At 42.1% G+C, this 19,682-nt stretch overlaps 3 protein-coding genes across 5 annotated transcripts in view; 2 read left to right on the top strand and 1 right to left on the bottom strand.

The window, feature by feature from the left end:
- The first annotated feature begins 5,978 nt into the window (after positions 1–5,978).
- LOC128894782 (syntaxin-17) lies at positions 5,979–8,188 on the top strand. The gene is made up of 5 exons (XM_054156775.1): positions 5,979–6,399; positions 6,474–6,669; positions 6,749–6,960; positions 7,050–7,266; positions 7,339–8,188. Exons 1-5 carry the CDS (start codon positions 6,268–6,270, stop codon positions 7,485–7,487), a joined length of 906 nt encoding a protein of 301 aa, XP_054012750.1. The 5' UTR covers positions 5,979–6,267; the 3' UTR covers positions 7,488–8,188.
- A 138-nt stretch (positions 8,189–8,326) lies between these two features.
- Positions 8,327–19,682, top strand: part of LOC128894792 (uncharacterized) — an 86,276-nt gene continuing 74,920 nt past the window's right edge. The window contains exons 1-2 of the mRNA XM_054156793.1: positions 8,327–8,460; positions 18,871–18,970. Coding sequence (XP_054012768.1) covers positions 8,455–8,460; positions 18,871–18,970 — 106 coding nt within the window. The 5' untranslated portion in view covers positions 8,327–8,454. The remainder of the gene's footprint in view (positions 8,461–18,870; positions 18,971–19,682) is intronic.
- LOC128894757 (uncharacterized) overlaps positions 9,947–19,682 on the bottom strand; it is a 356,479-nt gene continuing 346,743 nt past the window's right edge. For all 3 annotated transcript variants that reach the window (XM_054156731.1, XM_054156732.1, XM_054156730.1), the window contains exons 14-23: positions 15,183–15,630; positions 14,588–14,840; positions 13,999–14,074; positions 13,748–13,921; positions 13,160–13,531; positions 12,806–12,949; positions 12,511–12,724; positions 12,306–12,422; positions 11,606–11,809; positions 9,947–11,316 (exon numbers count right to left, since the gene is read on the bottom strand). In XM_054156731.1, the coding sequence (XP_054012706.1) occupies positions 11,093–11,316; positions 11,606–11,809; positions 12,306–12,422; positions 12,511–12,724; positions 12,806–12,949; positions 13,160–13,531; positions 13,748–13,921; positions 13,999–14,074; positions 14,588–14,840; positions 15,183–15,630 (2,226 nt within the window). In that variant the 3' untranslated portion in view covers positions 9,947–11,092. The remainder of the gene's footprint in view (positions 11,317–11,605; positions 11,810–12,305; positions 12,423–12,510; positions 12,725–12,805; positions 12,950–13,159; positions 13,532–13,747; positions 13,922–13,998; positions 14,075–14,587; positions 14,841–15,182; positions 15,631–19,682) is intronic.

Here is a 19,682-nt window from a genome sequence, read left to right as displayed (position 1 = left end):
TGATTTTCCTCGGATATCCTATTTAACAAGCCTACCATACGGAGAAACATATTTCTTTGAAAATAAGGATCGCGACGAAAGTCTACTGTCTGCCAAATAGTCACATCGTTTCTCAATTTGCCAAAAGAGGCTGCGAAAATCGCATGTGAAATTTTGTATTCGATAAACGACTAAATTAAATTCACTATTGAGATTGGAAGTTAATAAATCAATCAGATCTTTGGATGTGCAAACTATCGATAACGATAATTGTTTGATGGATAAACGATACCATGGAGCAACATGGTCAAGGAAGTAGCTAAAGTACTTATCCCACCATTCTATTCAATATGAAATATAAAATTATTAAACGTCACCTTTTATTCGTTCATTTTTATTCGGTTATTCGAAATCGAATTCACCCAACGCTGATGCATACAATGCACACAGACTTCAACGAGCGACTGTGTAATTTCCGAAGCGGACCAGCGCGTCGTTAAAATGTTTTTAAAAAGAGAAACGAATATAAGCCCCTGAGTAACGTGATCCTCCTCTCGAGAGGGAAAACTGAAATGTAACGACACCGTGGGATTTACCGTCGCCTTTTTGCGGCCATTGTACGTACTCGTCCTAGCCAAGAATTCGCAAAACGTTCCGGTATTAGCGAAAGAGAGAGAAACGAGAGGGAGAGAGACGCGGAATGCGCGAGTGGCAATAATTCTCCTCGCGACGATATTTCAATAACGCCGTATAAAGTATCGCCGTCCACCGATATAAGCCCGATATTCAATGGGTACCTATCAGTTTTCCGTCGTGCGCGGCATTAAATCTGCATCCGATGAAACCGATTCCCTCTTGAAAATCGGCCCGACGAAAGAAAAAAGATCTGCCATCGACAACGACGCGTCTCCAACATTCGTGTCTGTCGATGATCCGAAAGGAAGAGGAATGTTTCCGTCTGTCCGTCTCCGGTAAAAAGGACGCTGCGATGGTAATCGAAAAAATGTGGTAATTTCCATTGGCGAGACGCTCCCTGCTGCCTCGGGGAACCTTTCAACGCGGTTCGCAGAGTTTCCGCGCAATTGGAGATATCGTGGACGCCGCAATGGCATCCAGTTCTGGAGCACGGAGGGAGGAGAAATGGGAAGACGTTCTGGGCCAACGATTGGCGAAATCTTTATCTAAATGTAAATTCAAAGTATTAGATAAAAAATGTACGTTCATCTATTATTCGCTGAACGAAATAATATTAATAACAAACGCAGGTCAGAATAAGCGTTCGATGAAAATATCGACTAACTGTGTATATTGATATCTAGTGGTTCGAACCACTGAGAATTAATTTCTGGTATTAGCTGAATGGAGCTTGGTAAATGTCTTATACCAAGGCTCTGTGATATCACTAGTAGTATCATCCTACTTCAAAGTATCGTAAAACATGTAAATTACGAAGACATTCTTGGTCTTATCTTTACCTCTATTCAATTACACATCGATTATGACATAACTGCTACACGATCAACAAACATGGCGGTAATATATGAAAACATGAATATTTACACCGTCAACAAGATCGATCCACAAAATAAGCGAATATAAAATTCCCAACGTTAAATCCTGCAGCGAAACGAATCGAAAGTGGATTACATAGAAAAATTGGAAAGCGGTCTCAAAGAAACTGCGATATCCGCCCAGGCGAGAAAGCATAAGCGTAAAGAGTCGAGTCAAAATTCCGCGACAAGGCAATCTAGCGGGCTCTGAACGAAAATGTTGCAGCCCTTCCAACGTCTGCGCGAAAAAAGAAGGAAGTAATCGCTCTGGTAACCGAGTTACGGTTCAAACGGTATCGCGACAGCGATTAATGACGCAAAATTGACACGTCGCTAGATCGTGAAAAGGGTTCATTTTCCAGGGGTCCGGTTAAACACGAAAAGCGGGATGCGGGTTTAGTTATGCAAATTTTAAACGAAGACGTCGTTAATGCACGGCGTGATGATAGAATATGCGTGGTATAATACATATACACATATAAGACAATAATAGGGCCGAGCACCGGGGGGCATGTTCCAAAAGTTTAACCGTTTCGGACCGTCCGGTAACAAGTTCATGAATAACCGAGCGCATCGTGTACCATGGTTACATCGTAACGCGCTAATGACGACCCGCGTTCCTGGAACTAACGTTCCATTCGAATTAATTTTCTCGGTCGCAGCAAGTGGATCCCATTGGTGACTTGCCCCCGCGAGCGATGGCGTCGAATACGGGAGGACTCGTAATGCGAGGAAATCGGAATCCCCTAATTATTAATCCGTGACGCACTGAGAATTCTTTTCTCAAAACTGGTGCAATGAGTTTTGCTTCTGCAGCTGCTCTCTAAATTAGATTCTCTAAATTAGAATTCTAAATCAGAAAATGTAATCACTAAAAAATGCACCAGAGTTATTATTAATATTTAAGTAATTTTGGAAAGAAGTTTGATCAACCCCTAACTCAAACCAAGAAAAATATCATAAGGGACTCCGGGCGTTACCGTCAAATCAGTTGCAACGCCAAGAGGACGGTACCGTGTTTACTCTGTATATAATAATAACAAGCCATGTCTCAATTCCCCACCCACACACGCTACATTTCGTCGTGTCCTTCTCCAAACCAGGACCTCTTACTTTTCCAACCCCAGGACCTTTTTCTTCTCATTTCGTTGCTCATATCATGTCTCGCTATCTTGCCCATCTTCCCTATCTCCCCTCTTGCCTTTGGTTACCTTGTATATACAGTTATATTTTCTACTTTCGCTCTCCTATTTCTGTATATCTTCATCTCTCTGCTCCAGCTTAGCCCCTCACCCCTTGCTCACCCTTTGTTTGTAAAACTTTTCCTCTCCCTCTCTCACCTTTTCTTTCCTTTGTTTTTATTTCTCACTGCACTCTTTTTAGCAAAACACACCCTCTCTCTTTTCTTTATCTTTCCAACGCTGTCGTTGACCTCTTTGCTATCATTCAGCTTTTATCGTGTCACATAAATACGCTAAATTAAACATATAAATCGTACTTGATCTTCTAAAATATTTATATCACAAAAGAAAGTGTCACGTGTCGAGCTTTTATTACCTAGATATCCACATAGTACCCGTTGGATTATCCTCTTTCGAATTAATTGATTCGCAATGATTTAGTTATTTTAAGAACGACGCGAAGAAATAAAACGCGCAACGCACACTTTAATACTTTTCAATTTTAGAGAGATAAAAAGCAACCGCATTAAGAACAAAGAAGAACAATGACGGGAGATAAGAGGGCGATCGCTTCGATTTTAAAACAATTAGCTCGACGGCAGAGGGGGGAACGAGATAGAACGGAAGAGGAAAAATGGAGGCGTGCAACGAGAGCAAAGCTTTGTGCGCAAGAGGATAAGAAGGCATTGCCCATTGAAATGCAGCGTGCTCGCCTGCAATCAGGCTGGTACAGGCCCCTAACTAGCTATGGATTCGACGAGAGGAAAGGATACGAACGTGAATCGAAATGAATCAGCGTGACATCGATATATGCACTTACCTTCCTCTTTCTCAAGAATTAACGCCCATTAATCAACGATAAATTTCTATAAATTCAGGCCAAGAAGCTTACGTTATACTTTATGCCGTAGTACGCAAAGGAAATGATAAACTGAATACAATATTAATTTTTAATACTCCCTAATAATTTTATTCAGAAAGATATCTGCGAATAAAAAGCACCTCGTGAAAGGAATAAAAATTTATTTTCAAATTGAAGATATAAGGGATACATTACGAGTTACGTGCTAGATCAAATGAGTTTCGTACCAGTGATATCGATTCTAGTATTTCACATGAGACGAACTATTTGATTCCTAGGACTCATTGAATACACGCGAACAAGCAAACGGTGAGCAGTTGCGACTGTTCCTAGCTGATCTCGGGAACAGTTCAAATGCCGAGCACGTGCCTTTGTTACGAGATAATACCACTTCCGAATTTATACCTAAACTCCGCTTTAGAGACTGGAGATTCGAGTTCCTAATTAACGGCCCGGGCAAGACAAAGCACCGACGAAATAAACAACGGTCAACGTTTAAGTTTAAAGAACGTCGCGAAATAAATCTAACGAAGTCTCAAATACAATGGGGGGGAAGAAGATAATCTGGCAGACATCAATCTTCCCAGATGCTGGCGGGATTTTACTCCGAATCTAATCTGATCTTGAGATGGTAATAGAAAACATGAATATAATATTTCATTGAGACCTGAGACTCTTGTAGTCTTAAAACGTGGTTCTACGGAAAGAAATTTTGTCGAGTCTTTATTTGGTTACAAACCTTCTTTATAGATTGGAAAATAAAAATCCCGGAAAGGAAAAATCCTTGGCTCTCGCCTTATTTTGGTTAATGGATTACCCCCTCTCCAAAAAAAGGATAACTACCTAAACACCCTGCAAATGCCACTATTGGACAAATACTATTTTATTGTCCCTCCCTTAAACCTTACCATAAATAAAATGACCCTAACATCAACATTTCACTTTGCAACGTCTGTCAACGTACTATTACATTACCAGATGAAACAACAATCCTACGAGTGCCTTGTGTACTCTTTTCGCGTGATTCAGAGAGCCCTACCCCTATGGAATCTTCAGCTCCAGAGGAAGAATCGCAGAGAGAAGACGCGACGACGTCAGAGACATCAGGGATGAGTTCATCTATCCGAGTGAGTGACAAAGGCTCAAAGGACGGAATATTGAGATAGCCCATGGTAATTCGAATGCTGTTTGAAATAAAAGGTCACCGGGAACCGGGACAGAGCGGATCCCCGCGGTATATATGACGTATGGTGGTTAATGGAAGCTAGCAGGACGGCCTGGAAAAAGGAGGGAACGGGAAAGAGAGTCGAAACGAGAGTGGTTGGCCAGGAGGGACGGTGAAGGGACAGAAGAGAAGACTCGATTACACGTCACTGGCAGCCCGGAGCCTATTTGGTCGCAATCGGTTTTTCATTACCGAAAGCTTCATCGGCTTTATACCGAATTGTACATTCGGCGGACCCTCGTGAAACTCATCAAGATCGTACGTCCTTTCGGAACAGCGTTCCGCGACTTTCTGGTTACCGTTTACTAGTCTAGCAGCTATATGGCCATTGTTTGCTGTAACAGAACTCGAATTTGCATACATGAAATATGAGACCTTGCTTGAAATGCGAAAATTCTGGCAGAGCAACGGGACCTCACTTCGGGGGAAAGCCAATGGAACACAAGGGAATTAAATTCTTTATTAGGGAATGACTTTGGGACAATACTTTGACGCATGACTGATAAGAGATGGTGATGTGGACGAGTATTTTTTTAGAGTTGAAATGATGAGATTGGGGGATGAATTATGACTGGACATTCGAATGTTGTCATATAGGGGAAGTGTAGGGGAAGAAAAATTGTATTTATTCTCAGGGTTCAAATAGTTTTATTTAATTATGTAATATAATAATACAATATGCAAATATATATTAAAGATATATTCAATATCTTTAATGTACAATTAGGGATGTACTATTTTTAAATCTTACCCCACTCCAATGTCATGGAATTTGGAGATCCACGTTTAAAACAATAAATAGTACCATTTAAAAATACCAAAACCATGTCAAGAAATTCTAAACTACACAACATAGAAAAAGGAACAGGCTAACTTTTAAAACGAACAAATTCCTTCTTCTACAAACAAACAAAATACCATTTCCACCAACCATTATTAGTAAACTCACGTACCCATGTACCTCTGTAAGAAATATTTACCCAAACAAAGCCTACACAGTCATGTCTTCATTAATTTTTTCGATCTTTTACTACAATTGGAAACAACGCCGAATACATAGTATGAATGAGCGCAGAAACAGTACAAATGGTGCCATCTTTGTCTACTACGTCGAATCCTCGTGAATGAATCACCACGTGCTACGCAAACAGATGGCGGGGCCGCTACGAAAATGAGTATAACTTCAGTGCGTACGTACACATGAATAATCAGCTGATTGGCTATTTTTACGAGCTTCGGACGATACGAAAATAAATTGCTTGCGACTTGGACTGTCGTCCTATCGGAACAATATGAATCGTTGATATTTGGACGAAAATAGAGTTATCAAATTCGCTGTGGAGAAAAGGGTCGATCGTGCATTATATCTATGGATACGTTTCCGAGAAACTGCGATTCAGTAATTACAGTAAAGCTGACGTGAATGGAAAACAGTAAACACCCTTTGTGAGGAACAACAAATATTGGAAGATGTCGTCGTCCCCGGAAAGCATTGCTTTGAAGCAGCCTATTAGGCGACTGGAGATCCAAATTAATAATTTCAATGTCGCTATACCACACCACGTTGATTTGTTAAAGAGGCACAAAAGTAATATTCAGAAAGTGAGTATTATTTGAACATATTCCTTAGTTTGATAACAAGTGTTCGTTTGTGAATCCTTTCTTTGTCTTTACAGTATCAAGCACAACATGAATGGGATAAAATGCACAAGGAAAATGTAAATGTATCGCGAATAGTAAAGCAACTCAAGGAGTTGTTGTATCAAATGGATACTCTTCGGGCCCAAGTTCTTGATTCTGATATTAATCAATTTGATAAACTGACTGCTAATGCTCGTGCAAGTATTATGGATGCAATTAAAGATTACTTAGGTGAGGGATAATGTTAATTCTAATTTGTGTTAGCCGTGCAATCAGTAATAATAATAAAATTATGCATGCATGTTTGCAGAGCTTGAATTATATTTACCCATATCACGGCCACAGTCACCCGAAGATGAAGATCAGCCCAAAAGTCACCCACTTGACAATCGATATATGCAGGTGCAAGAAGAACAGCAAGAGTTGCAGCGTCAGCAGGCATGTCTGCATGCCTGGAACAATCTACAGGAAGACATACATCAGCTGCAGGAACTCTTTATTGAGTTCAATAAAATTGTAGATGTATGTTATTTAATCTATATGAGGGTTATTCCAAAAATAATTTCCAATTGGCTGCTAATAAAAGTAAACAATTTATATCATGTAACTAGGATCAAAAGGAATTGGTAAATATAGCAGAAGATAATATTGAACTGACAAGCATAAATGTCACAAAAGGTGAACAGTTCCTTTCAAAAGCTGCAAGGTACAAAGTTGCTGCATACCCCTTAGCAGGAGCTTTAATTGGTACTTGTGTTGGTGGACCTATTGGTCTAATAGCGGGACTAAAAGTTGGTGGACTTACGGCAATAGGTTGTGGTATTTTAGGTAAGTTCTATCATTTTTATGGACTACTATATTTCATGTTTAGAATAGTTATAATATTCCTAATATATGCAGGATTTACTGGAGCATCATTTCTTAAGAAAAAGGAAATAGAATTACAAAATTCAAGAAACCCCACACAGCATAGATTGACAGAACAAAAATCTATACAAAAATCAACATCCTTGCCTGAAAGCTCGACTGAAAGCAAGAAAGAATTGTGACCCATGCAGAAATGCAATATTGGCATAAAAAAGAAGAATGCTTGTAGTTTTATATAATTCTAAAGGAATGACAAATTAATGTATATCTTCTACATTAACGAATATCTATCCAATTTTGTAAATAAAACTGGAGGACATTAAGCATTATCAGTGATATTACAATTAAACATTTGAAGGAAAATGGCTTGTGATATGTTATAAAAAACTGTGTGTTAAACGACTTAAATCATATATGTATACTAGAAACTAGGATGTGCTAAACATTTGTGTGAAAAATTGCAAAATGTTCTGCAAGGATCAGTTCTCATTTTTTATATCAAAATGTTACTTATAGCAAAGTGAGATATATTAAATCTTATTATAGATCTTAAGCGATCAGTTTTGACGTGTAATGAAGCACGACGGTTACAATAACCTAACCAAATGTGATAGTTTAAGAGAGGTTATCGCGAATGTTACGTCGAATATTTACATAACAAAAATTATGTATTTCTATCGATAATTGACACTTACCCCAATGTGAAAACGTTTTATATTTCCCTTCTCTGGAGGATTAATGTAGTGGAACGCGGTGTCACTCAATGAAAACAAATTTTGTACGCTTCTTACTCGTTTACACAGAACGTTACGTGTCAGTTGTACACAAAAGCTGAGAGCCTACAATTGCTTGTATATAACGTTTGCAAATAAACTGTTTGACATTATGAATGAATAGTAAAAAATAAATTACTAATAAACACTGCACTTCGTATCACACGTGTAACGGCAATCCACGATTGACTTTGAACATATCGATCGTTCGATATACGAGCGCGAACTTCGATCGATTTTTCGATACATTGCAAGTATTACATTGCGAAAACTAATATGGTTGAAATTCAGCTGTGAGTGGTTATGAATTTGTGACTAATTGCGACATAAACCAAGGATTAACAAACTTTGAAGAGAATATTAACAACTTTTGCTTATGCAGGTAATTATCTATATTCTATACACTTATTCGTAAGATAGATCGTGAAGCTATCAGGTACAGTTTCAAACTACAAAGCAAAACAGTATTTCATAGATGGTATAGTTTGTCGACTTCTATTTAAAACTATATAAATAGATCCCTATTTCCACTTTGTTTGCAAATTGTGTTTCGAGGGGGGATGTGGGATGACGTGAGAGAAATCAAAGGTTTAAATTCGCTACAAAAGGCACCCAATACAGTATATTTAGCAAGTAATAAAATACATCGGTGTTAGACACAGTACAATACTGAAATAATCATGTTATCAGTGTAAATATATATGTATATATACATTCCGTTATAATGATGCGGATACTTAAGTCTACGGACTAAAATGATCTACTTAAAAAAATATTAATAAATATCTACGAGCGTGTAACATTAAGGGGGCTATCGGTGTATCTTAAGGTACCGGTGTTAACGTTATTATCGTCATTAACTCGACATCCCTGATTCGAAGAGCAACACCAAACACGGATTCGATCGGAAAATAGATATATCGTTCACTTTCTTGTTCGTTTAGTCTCGCTTTCGTAGGTCCCAGCCGGATGCACCGATTTTATATGGCATGTGCTGTTTACGTTTCACTTTTTTACGCAATTTCCGTCGAATCTCTAACGACGTTACATGTAATTTCGAAACGATCACACCAAGAAGTGATACAACTAAATCACGACCTGCGAATGGAAAGAAAGATCGGTAATACACGAGGTGGGGCGGGGGGGGGGGGGGGTGCATCGGACTGTGCCGAGAAAACATTTTCTTTGTAACGATCTACGGGCTACGGCTACGTTTCTAAATACCTTAAAATTCTCTTCTTGTACCCCAGAATACGAAACAAAATGTTTTGGTCACTGTCCATATAAGGTATCACTGATATACCTTGGCAGACCTTGGCAATAACAATGGCTAATCAACTGACTCGCTCGGAACCAGTGTAACAATACAGAATTATTACGACGTGATAATTGCTGATTGCTACGCGTATCCGTTTTGTTACTTCGGTCGCTAAGCTCACCGAGTGTGACTATGATTGAAACCACTGCAGGCGATAGTGAATTCACGATGGAAACCGCAACGAGATTTGCCATAAGGACGCGGCGTATTCATCAGCGAATCACGATCGAACCTGCACGATGGAATCGCTAAAGCTCCTCGAGGAGAAAGAAATTGGGCGCGAAACGTTTCGTGTGGAGCGTCTTAAGTCAAGCTTACCAACGCGCTTACTCTAAGCTTTCCCAAAACGTCCACACCGGTGTTAGAAAGAAAGAAAGAACGTAATCCCTTAAACGTTGATTGAAAATTGATAGAAGAGAATAAAAATAAAAAACAAACAAACGAAGACTGAGAGGGTGTAGAAATTTGGCTTTCGTGTACAGGCCAGAGTTGTTAGGTTTACGTCTACGGGTGATAAAAGGTTTTGCACAAATGACTGACATAAAAAGAATATAATATTATATGTATATATATTTAATATATAATCTGGAAATAATATTTAGACTATCGGTTATATTACTTGTGGCTACATCGTATAAACCTTTAATATTACATTATATTACAAAGTGGTATCTTGTATTTGTGCGCATTCAATTTTTTTCATTTTTTATTTTTTTTTTTTTTGACATTCCTGAAGAGGGACGCGTTGCAAGGACCAAAATAGGGGGACAGACGACGAATGGAATACCCGAAGAGAAGAGAAAACGGGAAAATCGGTTGGTCTTCAGGTGTTTCATTATAAGCGAAACCGCTCCGAGTTTATCGTCCATACCATGCGCGAACACAACGTGGAGATGGAATATATCGATTCGTTTATTAACTACACATATAAATAAAGTATAAAAGTACCGTTAGACGAGTCATCGGGAATTGAAGAATATTCTCAGTCGCTGGTATCAGGAATGCCAATGTTAATGGGTGAAAAATGGCAACCGGTGCATGCCGTTCGCGATACTGCAGCGCGTGGTTAGGCATGCAGCCGTAACACATCTATACGTATATACACATATATTCTGCATATATATGCATATATCCCGTCGGAACGTATCTCTCTATCTACGATTCTCTTGAGCACGATGGTGGATTCGGAGGAGACAGTATAAGAAAATACACGTTGCCGTTACTTCTGAAAATCAATGGTTTATAAAAATCCAGACACGTGACAACTATGCGATCGCGTAGATCAGTGAAACACGAAGCGTATCAAAAGATAAATTCACTTGAAAGTTGAGCATACCCGAGAACTTCTGGTTCTAGCTTGCGTACGTGTATGTTTGTCTATGTGTGTGTGTGCGTGTGTGTGTGTGTACCTCTCTCCAAACGGTGATCGTTCATGTTAATTTGTATGCAACGGGCGATAAGCGTGATGCAGCGGTCTTATGAACTGTGTACGGGTGTCGTTTATACTTTCGTCTCGTGGCATGGTCGTTGCCACGATTGCTCAAGAAAATACGCACTCTTGAAACGCACTTTAAACCGGTACCACGCGCGAGTAGCGCTGCATTCGCTGTGGGACAACTTGCAAGTGAATCGACAACATATATATGTATGTATACTCTGCTCTATATCAGTTTCCAGCCGGTTCAGGGGTTGGCGTTTATAAATTAATGGACATGTCTTGGTCGTAGGGTGCAAGATTGGTGTCGGACGAAGAAGCCGAGGTAACTGTTGCCGCGATCGCGCTGGTCGGTGATTGGAGTGGCGTAGACGTTGTCGGCAGGTGAGACGTGGGACTCTCCAGCGTCGAGTTCCAGTGACTTCTCTCGGTGCCGTCGCCTCCGTCGTCGGAGACGATCGAGATGTCAGCTATTATACCGCTTTCTGCAATGGAATTCGCGCAAAGTGGCGATATATGTTAAGTGGATCGATCACCTCGTTATCCTTGGTAGAAATATTGATGAGATTAATAGCAACGGTAGGTGTGGCTTTGAGTGAGCGTCGGTCGACTCAGGTTCGAGCACTCTTCAGAAAATTTCAATATTTATTGGGTTACAGGTAGAAGAATATGACGATCTGCTGGTGATCTCATCAATATTTATATCGAGATGGTAATATCTAGGAGAGCTTTCTAGAGCAGATAGGCATTTCCATGTTGGAAGCATGAACGTACCGACGCTGCACTGACTATTAAGAGTAGTGCTACGGTGATGTGGCCTAGGACTCGTATCCAAACCAAGGTTCAACGTCGTGGGAGGACCGCTGCTGCCACCGCTACTCGAGGACGAGCTCACGGAGATCACGCTGTGCGGCCTCCTGCTACAACGTCCCGAGTCCTCTGACGTCGACACCGCTATCGAGTTTCTAAATCTAGGTGCTGTTGGATCGGAGAAAGCTCGATCAATATTTAGGCTACACGGATTTTTTATTTATTTTATGCGACATCTGTGTTACACGACGCCCGCCGCGTTAGATGTCAAGATAAACTTTCGTGGAAGAAAATAAAGTATTTGAAGAGGTGAGGTGGAACTTGGAAGTGTGATGTACTAGAACGGGTAGATATAGAGGAGATCGAGTTGGTGCGAGTAGGATGATACGAGGATTAGTTTGTAAAATGTGGGAAGTGTTTCGTAAACAAGACAAGGATCGTGTATAACACTGGTGTTTATTAACCGACAAGAAATTAAGATTGAGAAGGATTCCAGCTAATATAAAGTACGCAAAAGACTAATCTGAAATCCTAGAAGAAGTTGATGGATCAGAACACACTGTTTGGCCAGCGACAGACTTCTTACGAGATTCGAGTGCAGAGCAAGTAGAAAAAGTAGACTATCGAGAAACCCGTTCGTTTTCGGGGCGAGCGGCGTACTTACTCTTCGACAGTTGAGCTACGCTGATAGAACGGTCATTGATCTGATCCGCGCTAGGCCTAATGTCCAAACAAGGTTTGTTTCCGATGCCCATGCTAGACATCTCTGCCAGGCGCACTTCTGTACCGTTACAAAAGGCATTCTCGTTAAGTCCCGCCACAAAGGCCTCCCAGAGGACGCTACACGTCAAAACGCACAGTCGGCTTACCTCTGTTTCGCAGCGCCTGCTTCCATAAAAGGTTGCTCAGTTCCTCCGTCCAGGCTTTCTTGATGTCCTCGCTGGCGCACTGCAACGTGTACGTGTCACCCGGTTTCCTCTTGCGGAACCAAATCTCGAACTTCGTGGGCGAGTCCGCGATCACGGCGGTCAGCCCTATGTCCGTCGTTTTGATGCTGTGCTTGTAGATGTAGATGTCAAGGTTCTGAAACGAGGTAAACGCGTCGGTTACTTAGAGAAACACGGAAGAACAAACGCAAAGGCCTGAACACGGGAATTGTCTTACCTTTCTATCGGGGAATCTTCTCGCCTTGCTGAAGAGGATGAGGTCCTCGAACAGGAAGACCTGTCGCAGACACTTCTTCCCTTTACCCTGCCAGACCAAGAACTCGTTCTGACGTAGCAGTCTCCCCTGCTCCTTCACGTTCACCTGCAATTTACATCACCGTTACAATCTGTAACGACGCGAGATTATGGCAACAAACGCATTACATACACTCTCCATCGCCATTGATGACGCGACTGTTTCTTCTACTACATCATTATTTGTTAGTTAGTACATTATCGACCCCGTGGCTTACGCGCGGGGGTCTTAGCGTTCTATTTTTCTCGGTTCAAAGTAAAATTGTAGAACACGTACGTCGCAATCTCGAAGAGAGTCCATCGCCAGGAGATCGTTTCCGTGGCGCAGTTGGAACCTGACCATCTGCTCGGCCGCCCTCAAATCCGCCTCCCCTTCGACCATCGGCTTCATACCGTCCTCCTTCTCCTCCTTCTCATCTTTGCCGGACATTTGCTCGGAGAGGTCGGTGCCGGCTTTGACCAGCTGCTGCAAGAGCAACGCGTACTTCCCCATTCGTTGGACCGGCTTCAAGAGGTAGCTGGCGAGGTCCATCTTGTCGCCTAGCTCGAGCTGCTTCTGCTTGAAGAAGCCGGTGCCGTATTCGGCCATCAGGGAGTCCGAGTTCGGCTTGTTCTTGTTGTACAGCGCGTACAGGTAGAATTTCTTCTCCTGGAACATGTGTGAATGAAGGGAAATCTGAGTTGTCGATTGACGTAACAGAGTTATCAGAGTGGGAGCATCTCCAAGCATTTACTTAAACGATACAGTGCCGGACGAAATGACAGAACATTTAATGTATATAGATCATTTAAAAAATGGTGGAAACCCAGAGAGCTAAAAGGACTCGAAGGAGGCTTCGATTAAGAGTCCAGAAATAGAACTCACGTGTCTGAGAAAGCATTGTCCCACGTTCATCGGCGACTGCTCGCACTGTTCCAGTTCCCGCAGGAAGTGTTGACTATGGAACTCGTAGATCTTCTCGACGTTGCCGAAGATCACATTGCGCTGTCCCCTGAGTGCCTGGGGGATGTCCTCCCGCACCAGCTCCGGGATGTAGTTCTTCGATAACAAAACGATACACCGTTAATCGCTACGCGATGATCACGAGTTTTAGCGAATACGAAGCGAACAGTTACCTCTATTATGTACTCGAGGGACTTCACGTAGTCTCGTTCGGTCTGTATCATTTCCCTCATTATGAGCAGTATTGTTCTGCAAGGTGAAATTCCTCGTTAACGACGCCGCGTAAACCTCGGTACACGTAACGATTCCGTATAAACCGCGGGATGGAATTATTATAGATAAACATTGTGCATTGTTCGTCGCGAGCCGAGCCACGGAACACGGAAGAACCATCGCGGTTTGCGCGAAAAGCGTAATGCGAAATTCAACGTCTCTCACCGACAAGACACGGGGGATTTCGACGTGGAAACTTTTAATGAGAATATTAATCAGACTGGCAACGGTAATTACGCGTGGCCATCGCTAATTGCGTAGCCCGGCTGACGAAAGAAAGAGGAACCAGCGTCGGATCAAGATTTTGTAGACCCTTGGCCTAAAGGTGATGAGGTACTTTTTAAATGGAGAACTCGGATTATTTATACGACGATTCAGAATTCATGAATGGCTTGGCAATTTATTCGTGGGGCTGACAGGCAACGCCTGATAGGTCCTAAGAGGTCATGAACCCCGAGGAGATACATGAAATGACACTTGGGTACGCACTTTTTGGCCTTCATGCCAGGCGCGATGCTTGCCGCCCTGTGCAGGTGCGAATTCACCGGGGGTTTCACCAGTCGTCGCGGCGCCGGACTTCTGGGCGGCGTTCTTGGTGGAGAGCAATCAAGGAGCTGCTCAGCACTCTCTCGAAGCTCTGCGATGTTGTCCAACACTGGTCGACCGCCACTTCCTACGGACCCCATGCTCTCCATGGGACAAGCGTAAGACGCGCTACTGTCGCTGTCGTCCCACGAAGTTCCTGAAAAATTGTAAAGGATTTCGGAATAATGTGCGAACTATATTTCAAATATAGTGATAACCGGTCAAATGGCCGCTTTCGAATTTTTGTATTCACTTTTCATGCGTCATTCAAATTAGTTTCACGTAAAATATTGTTGTATTTAATTGAAAGAAGTGTTTTTAAAACTAGTCATTGGTCCTATCACAGTAGAAATAGTTATAAATGAACGTCGGTAGGTTTAGTGTTAATAGCAATGGAGTTCGCTCAATACTAACTCCGATTACCGAGTAAACAATATTTTCTCGACACTAGTTACTCAACAAACTCCACAGAAAAAGTTCCAATCTAAAGCAAACGTACTTTTGGTAAGACTGTCCTCCCAGGACGTAGCAGACTCCGAGGCGGCGAAGGATCTCCTCCTGGCCGGGCTGCCTGGTGCGGAAGTAGTCCTCGCCATCTCGAGGGCTTCCGCGCACTTGTTCCTCGCGATGCGGCATTGTTCCAGGAGGATCTCGTTACCGAGCTTCTCGGCGAGCGCCATCATTTCCGTGAAATGCTCGGGCGGCAGGGGTGGTCTGGCCATCAGGAACTGCTGGGCCCTCCTCTCGCCCGCGAGACGAGCCTCCTGGGCCCACTCGTACGCGCGATCCTGCAGCAGGCAACATCTCGACGTGTCCTCGAGGTACTCGCGCCTGTCCTCCAGGCGGAAACCGAATCCTCGGATGTGCTGCTTCAGGGATCTCGCGAGCTCACGGAGTCCGCTAGCGCTCGCCGCCTCGGCAAGGTCGCTTCCTTTATCAAGATGTCTCTGCAACAGAAAATCATGGTCGTTCAAGTGGTATTCATGGCTTGTATCCATGTAACATTCATAGGAACTTGAAGTATATGTATTAGGTCGTCCTAAAAATGCTACTTATACTTTTGCTACTCAAATTAATACACGAAATTATGTGTTATAACAAATATTTTTAATCAATTTAACCAGTTTAATCAATTTTTCTACCTATATATATACTTGAATTCATGTGGGCACCTAGATAACCCGTTGCGCAAATTTGCATTTTCGCAAGATAAACAAAACGGAATAAAGTAACCTCACATCCAAAATAACCAAAGTTAACTAAACGTCAGGCTCATAAATTCGTATCTTCCCTCGCGCGACTCTCCCCAGGAGCAGTGTTTGCACAGATTTACCATGAATGCGATATTGTGTGTAAACACACATGGAACTATTTCGGTGGGTCGTGTGGCAACAAAAGGGGACGATAAAGGCCCTTCTTCTTCGTCGGTGGAAACGATATCCTGTTGTCTCTGAATCGAACTGGAACTCCCGCGGTGCGGCACGAAACTAATGGAGGGACCATAAATCGACATATGGGGAAAGAGGAACCTGGTGACGAGGCAGGGGGGGCTGTGTGGTCTCAGCTACACGGGGGACATTGTCTATTTGCGCACGGAAGCGAACAAGGGGCTGTTTACACAAAACCTACTTCATCCACAGGGTGTTCGTCTATGGTGAACTTGGCGCTCTTCTCAAGCTACGAGTCGAGGCCTAAACACACTCGCGTAATTAAGAACGGTATAGCAAACGGAATTATTCTACCACAATTGCGAATGAATATGCATTAGATCGTATTACATTTGTTTATGATGCATTAACGTAATTGATTAACGAAGCAGCCATTAGGTGGCAGATGTTTCTCGTGTGAAAGTTTGATCCAAAGTCTTCTCTTGTGGGAGACGTGAAGGGTTTTGCTAATGACTTCTCTAGCGTATTTATGGTGGAATGTCATAATTTTTGTGTTAGAATGGCTGACATATGTATTTTACTTTAATCAAATTTTTTACAGAATATGTGTATAATGGAAAAAAAAGAGTAGCAGAAAGTAGCGTAAGAAAAATTGTTTGAAAATTGAGAATGGTATTAATTGAATTCAATAAACCACAAAATTATTCTAAAAGCGTACCATATAACATCGCGATGTTTAAAAGGGTTGAATAACCCACATCAATCCACGTAACCAACAACAAAAGTTTCACGAACAATCTCTCTTCAACTGAGAATACACAGGACATTACATAAGTAAACAGTAGAAATCGCGTTACTTGGCAAGCGTCGAATGTCTCCGAAGCTGGTACCCATTTTCTTTTTAATCAACCACGAAGAAATGGTTTTCAATATATCTCACGGGACTGACTGCGCGGCCCCTTTCCACTAGGGCGATACGTACCAGCGATCATGGGAGCGTGAAATCTCGTTGGACATGGATCGGTACCATCCCGGAGCAAGGACGATCCCGATTGAGTGCCCGTGACGAAAGCACATCCCACGGTGCACGGGGCGCGCCATAAGGACTCGTTCATAAACGGAGATATATGGATCGCGCAACTGTTCGGCTTGTAGAACAAATTTACGCCTGTAATCGCGACGACCGAGTATATTTCTTCCATCCCTATGGGGCGCGTTACGAGCATGAAACCGTCCATAAATCGACGCACGTGTCGTCCCTGGAATTTCGCGTCGTGTCTGCGCAAAATGGAGAGTCCAAATCGTAACGAAAACTGCGGTAATATTTTATCATTTTTATGGTCAAATGTTTACTAGAGTTTGCATAACAGCTTTAGGAATTTTGTGTGCCAATCATAAACTTGATATCGTGGATTAGAGTTATTGCTCGGTAATTGAAACATGTGGTTTGCGATGAACTGCTTGATCGTGTTGGGTAATAAATTACTTCTGGATCGAAAGATGAAGTCAAAAATTGGCGTGATTGGAACTTTCAGCACTAGATTGCGGATTTGATGTATTTGTGGCTTGTGATACTACGGGAAACATACGTACGCAGTATATTAATATTTTAGATACGTTTGGTATATGTGATTCTATAAAGACATAAAATCAGCTGTTTATTCGTTATTAACCCTTTTAGATCTGGCATCCACAATTCGAGACACAAAAATGAAAAATGATCGACTCGCGTTGCCAAAGGTACATTTGATTAAAGTTTCTTTGTTTCACAATCGGTTGAACCCGCCGTCGCAGGACCTCTTCATAGGGGAAGGCTCTTCCTTTCTGTTTGCTCTTTCTCTTCAAGGCACGTGGCCGGGGGGTCCCTTAGGGCCTCAAGCCATCGGAAGCACTTTTCTCCGCTCTCGGAATGGAGTACGCGAATCACAAGCGTGACACGTGCGGCATTATGCCGTTTGCACCGTTAACGACGCACCGTGGACACCATTGATCCAAGTTTGCCGAACGGTTAACGAACGGCGTTAACGATCCTGGCAATTATTGTGTGAGCCTCGCCGCAAAATTGATCGTTATCGCTGCAATTTTATTCAACTTCATGTAAGAAAGAATGCGGATTCTCGATGCACAAGTGAATCGAGATTCTCTGTATTGAAAACTCGACGTGTGTTGGGAAAAATATGTATTATTATACGATAGCAAATGTTCTAGTTTCGCTCGGAAAAATAGAACTTCTGCTTTATATGTAAGTAATTGAAAAATGAATTCAGTTCTTAACGGATGTTAGAGAGCATCTCGACTGTCGCGATATTGGGTAAAAGGATTCCTGGGGTCACTGTTTCACATACGCCAGTTTAAAAGAATGATTATCGTAGATTTCATCTTCATGCTCTGTTTTTTATTAAATTCATTTTTCAAAGCTAGACAAGATTGAAAGAAATCTAATGCCATAAAAGTGAAGTATCAAAAGACTCCAGATTAAATACTAAAATGTGTAAGTCTCAAAAGCGACTGAACCCGCAGGCAACGATGCTTTTAATCATTATCTACGATTCGTCGTGCCGATACGGGTCGTCGAGCAAAATTAATGCACGTGGGAAGCTGGAAACGCGTAACCGGGACGCTTGACGAAGTTTCAATTAGGATATTGAACTTCGCCGTCGAAACGAATCGGTTCGCGTTGCGTCCGCCCGCCTGATTATGAATGGCTGGCGCGATGGGTGAAATATCGCCAGGGGAGGCTGGCGAAGGCCTCTTCCTCGTTCCCTGTCGCGTTTAATCAACGAAATCATTTGGTTTCAGGGCGCGAATCCCTCGCGGGCGAGTCTAGCCTCTCGGGCAGAGGTTGGAAACCTTCCGACATTAAAGTGCTGCGCATTACTTCATGGATTTCACGCTTCGTGTAAGTACACTCAATTTTGTCAAAATCTGTGTTGCATATTTAATTTTGCCTTCACCTATTTTCTTCCACTATATCAACCAGTTCTATGCCATTAACGAAGTGCCTCATACATTTATTTTTACACTGAAACTACTGAAAATTAAAGGCAGTTCATATAAAAAGTTTTTTATTTCAAACATCAGGTTCGAAATTAAAATTATGTAGCAAATTCCTCTGGAGTCTTTCCGCTCTGAAGGAGTTCAATGTCCTTCAGACATCAGACTCCCTAACCCGGCTCTCTGCTAAAGTATCGAGGGTGATTATCGATTGCGAACTCGAGTGGAAATTCGCCCGCATCTTGACGAAAGTCTCAGCGAACGAAACGGCCCGCATCTAATGACGAAAGCGTACGAATAATACCACAATCACCGCTTCTATCGCGTCCTCGTTAGAGAAATCTTTTAGACCTAGGAACACCGTGAAAGTATGCGTGCGCATACCTCATTTCCCCGCGTTTCCATATTTGTAAGCACGTAACACTGCGTGGCTTGTTCGCAGCTACGTTTAATTAATTCACTGGAAACACGATAAGTACACGATATGGAAGTGAATGAAAGGTTTTTTAAACTGAAAAAAATATATCTACATTGATAAAGTTTCTACATTCTCAAAAAATTTCTATAGTTTAAGCTCTTAGACATTTTGTGACACTTGAACATTTTTTTTCTGACAG

Source organism: Hylaeus anthracinus, unplaced genomic scaffold, assembly GCF_026225885.1.
Source record: "Hylaeus anthracinus isolate JK02 unplaced genomic scaffold, UHH_iyHylAnth1.0_haploid 4, whole genome shotgun sequence".
Taxonomy (NCBI): domain Eukaryota; kingdom Metazoa; phylum Arthropoda; class Insecta; order Hymenoptera; family Colletidae; genus Hylaeus; species Hylaeus anthracinus.
Note: the sequence above shows the minus strand (reverse complement) of the source record. Positions and strands in the feature narration are given on the sequence as shown.

Excerpts from the sequence above, each read along its gene's own strand:
- LOC128894782 (XM_054156775.1), top strand. The coding sequence starts at position 6,268 with ATGTCGTCGTCCCCGGAAAGCATTGCTTTGAAGCAGCCTATTAGGCGA. Across the intron at positions 6,400-6,473 it reads ACAAAAGTAATATTCAGAAA|TATCAAGCACAACATGAATG; the intron begins GTGAGTATTATT and ends TTGTCTTTACAG. Across the intron at positions 7,267-7,338 it reads AATAGGTTGTGGTATTTTAG|GATTTACTGGAGCATCATTT; the intron begins GTAAGTTCTATC and ends TAATATATGCAG.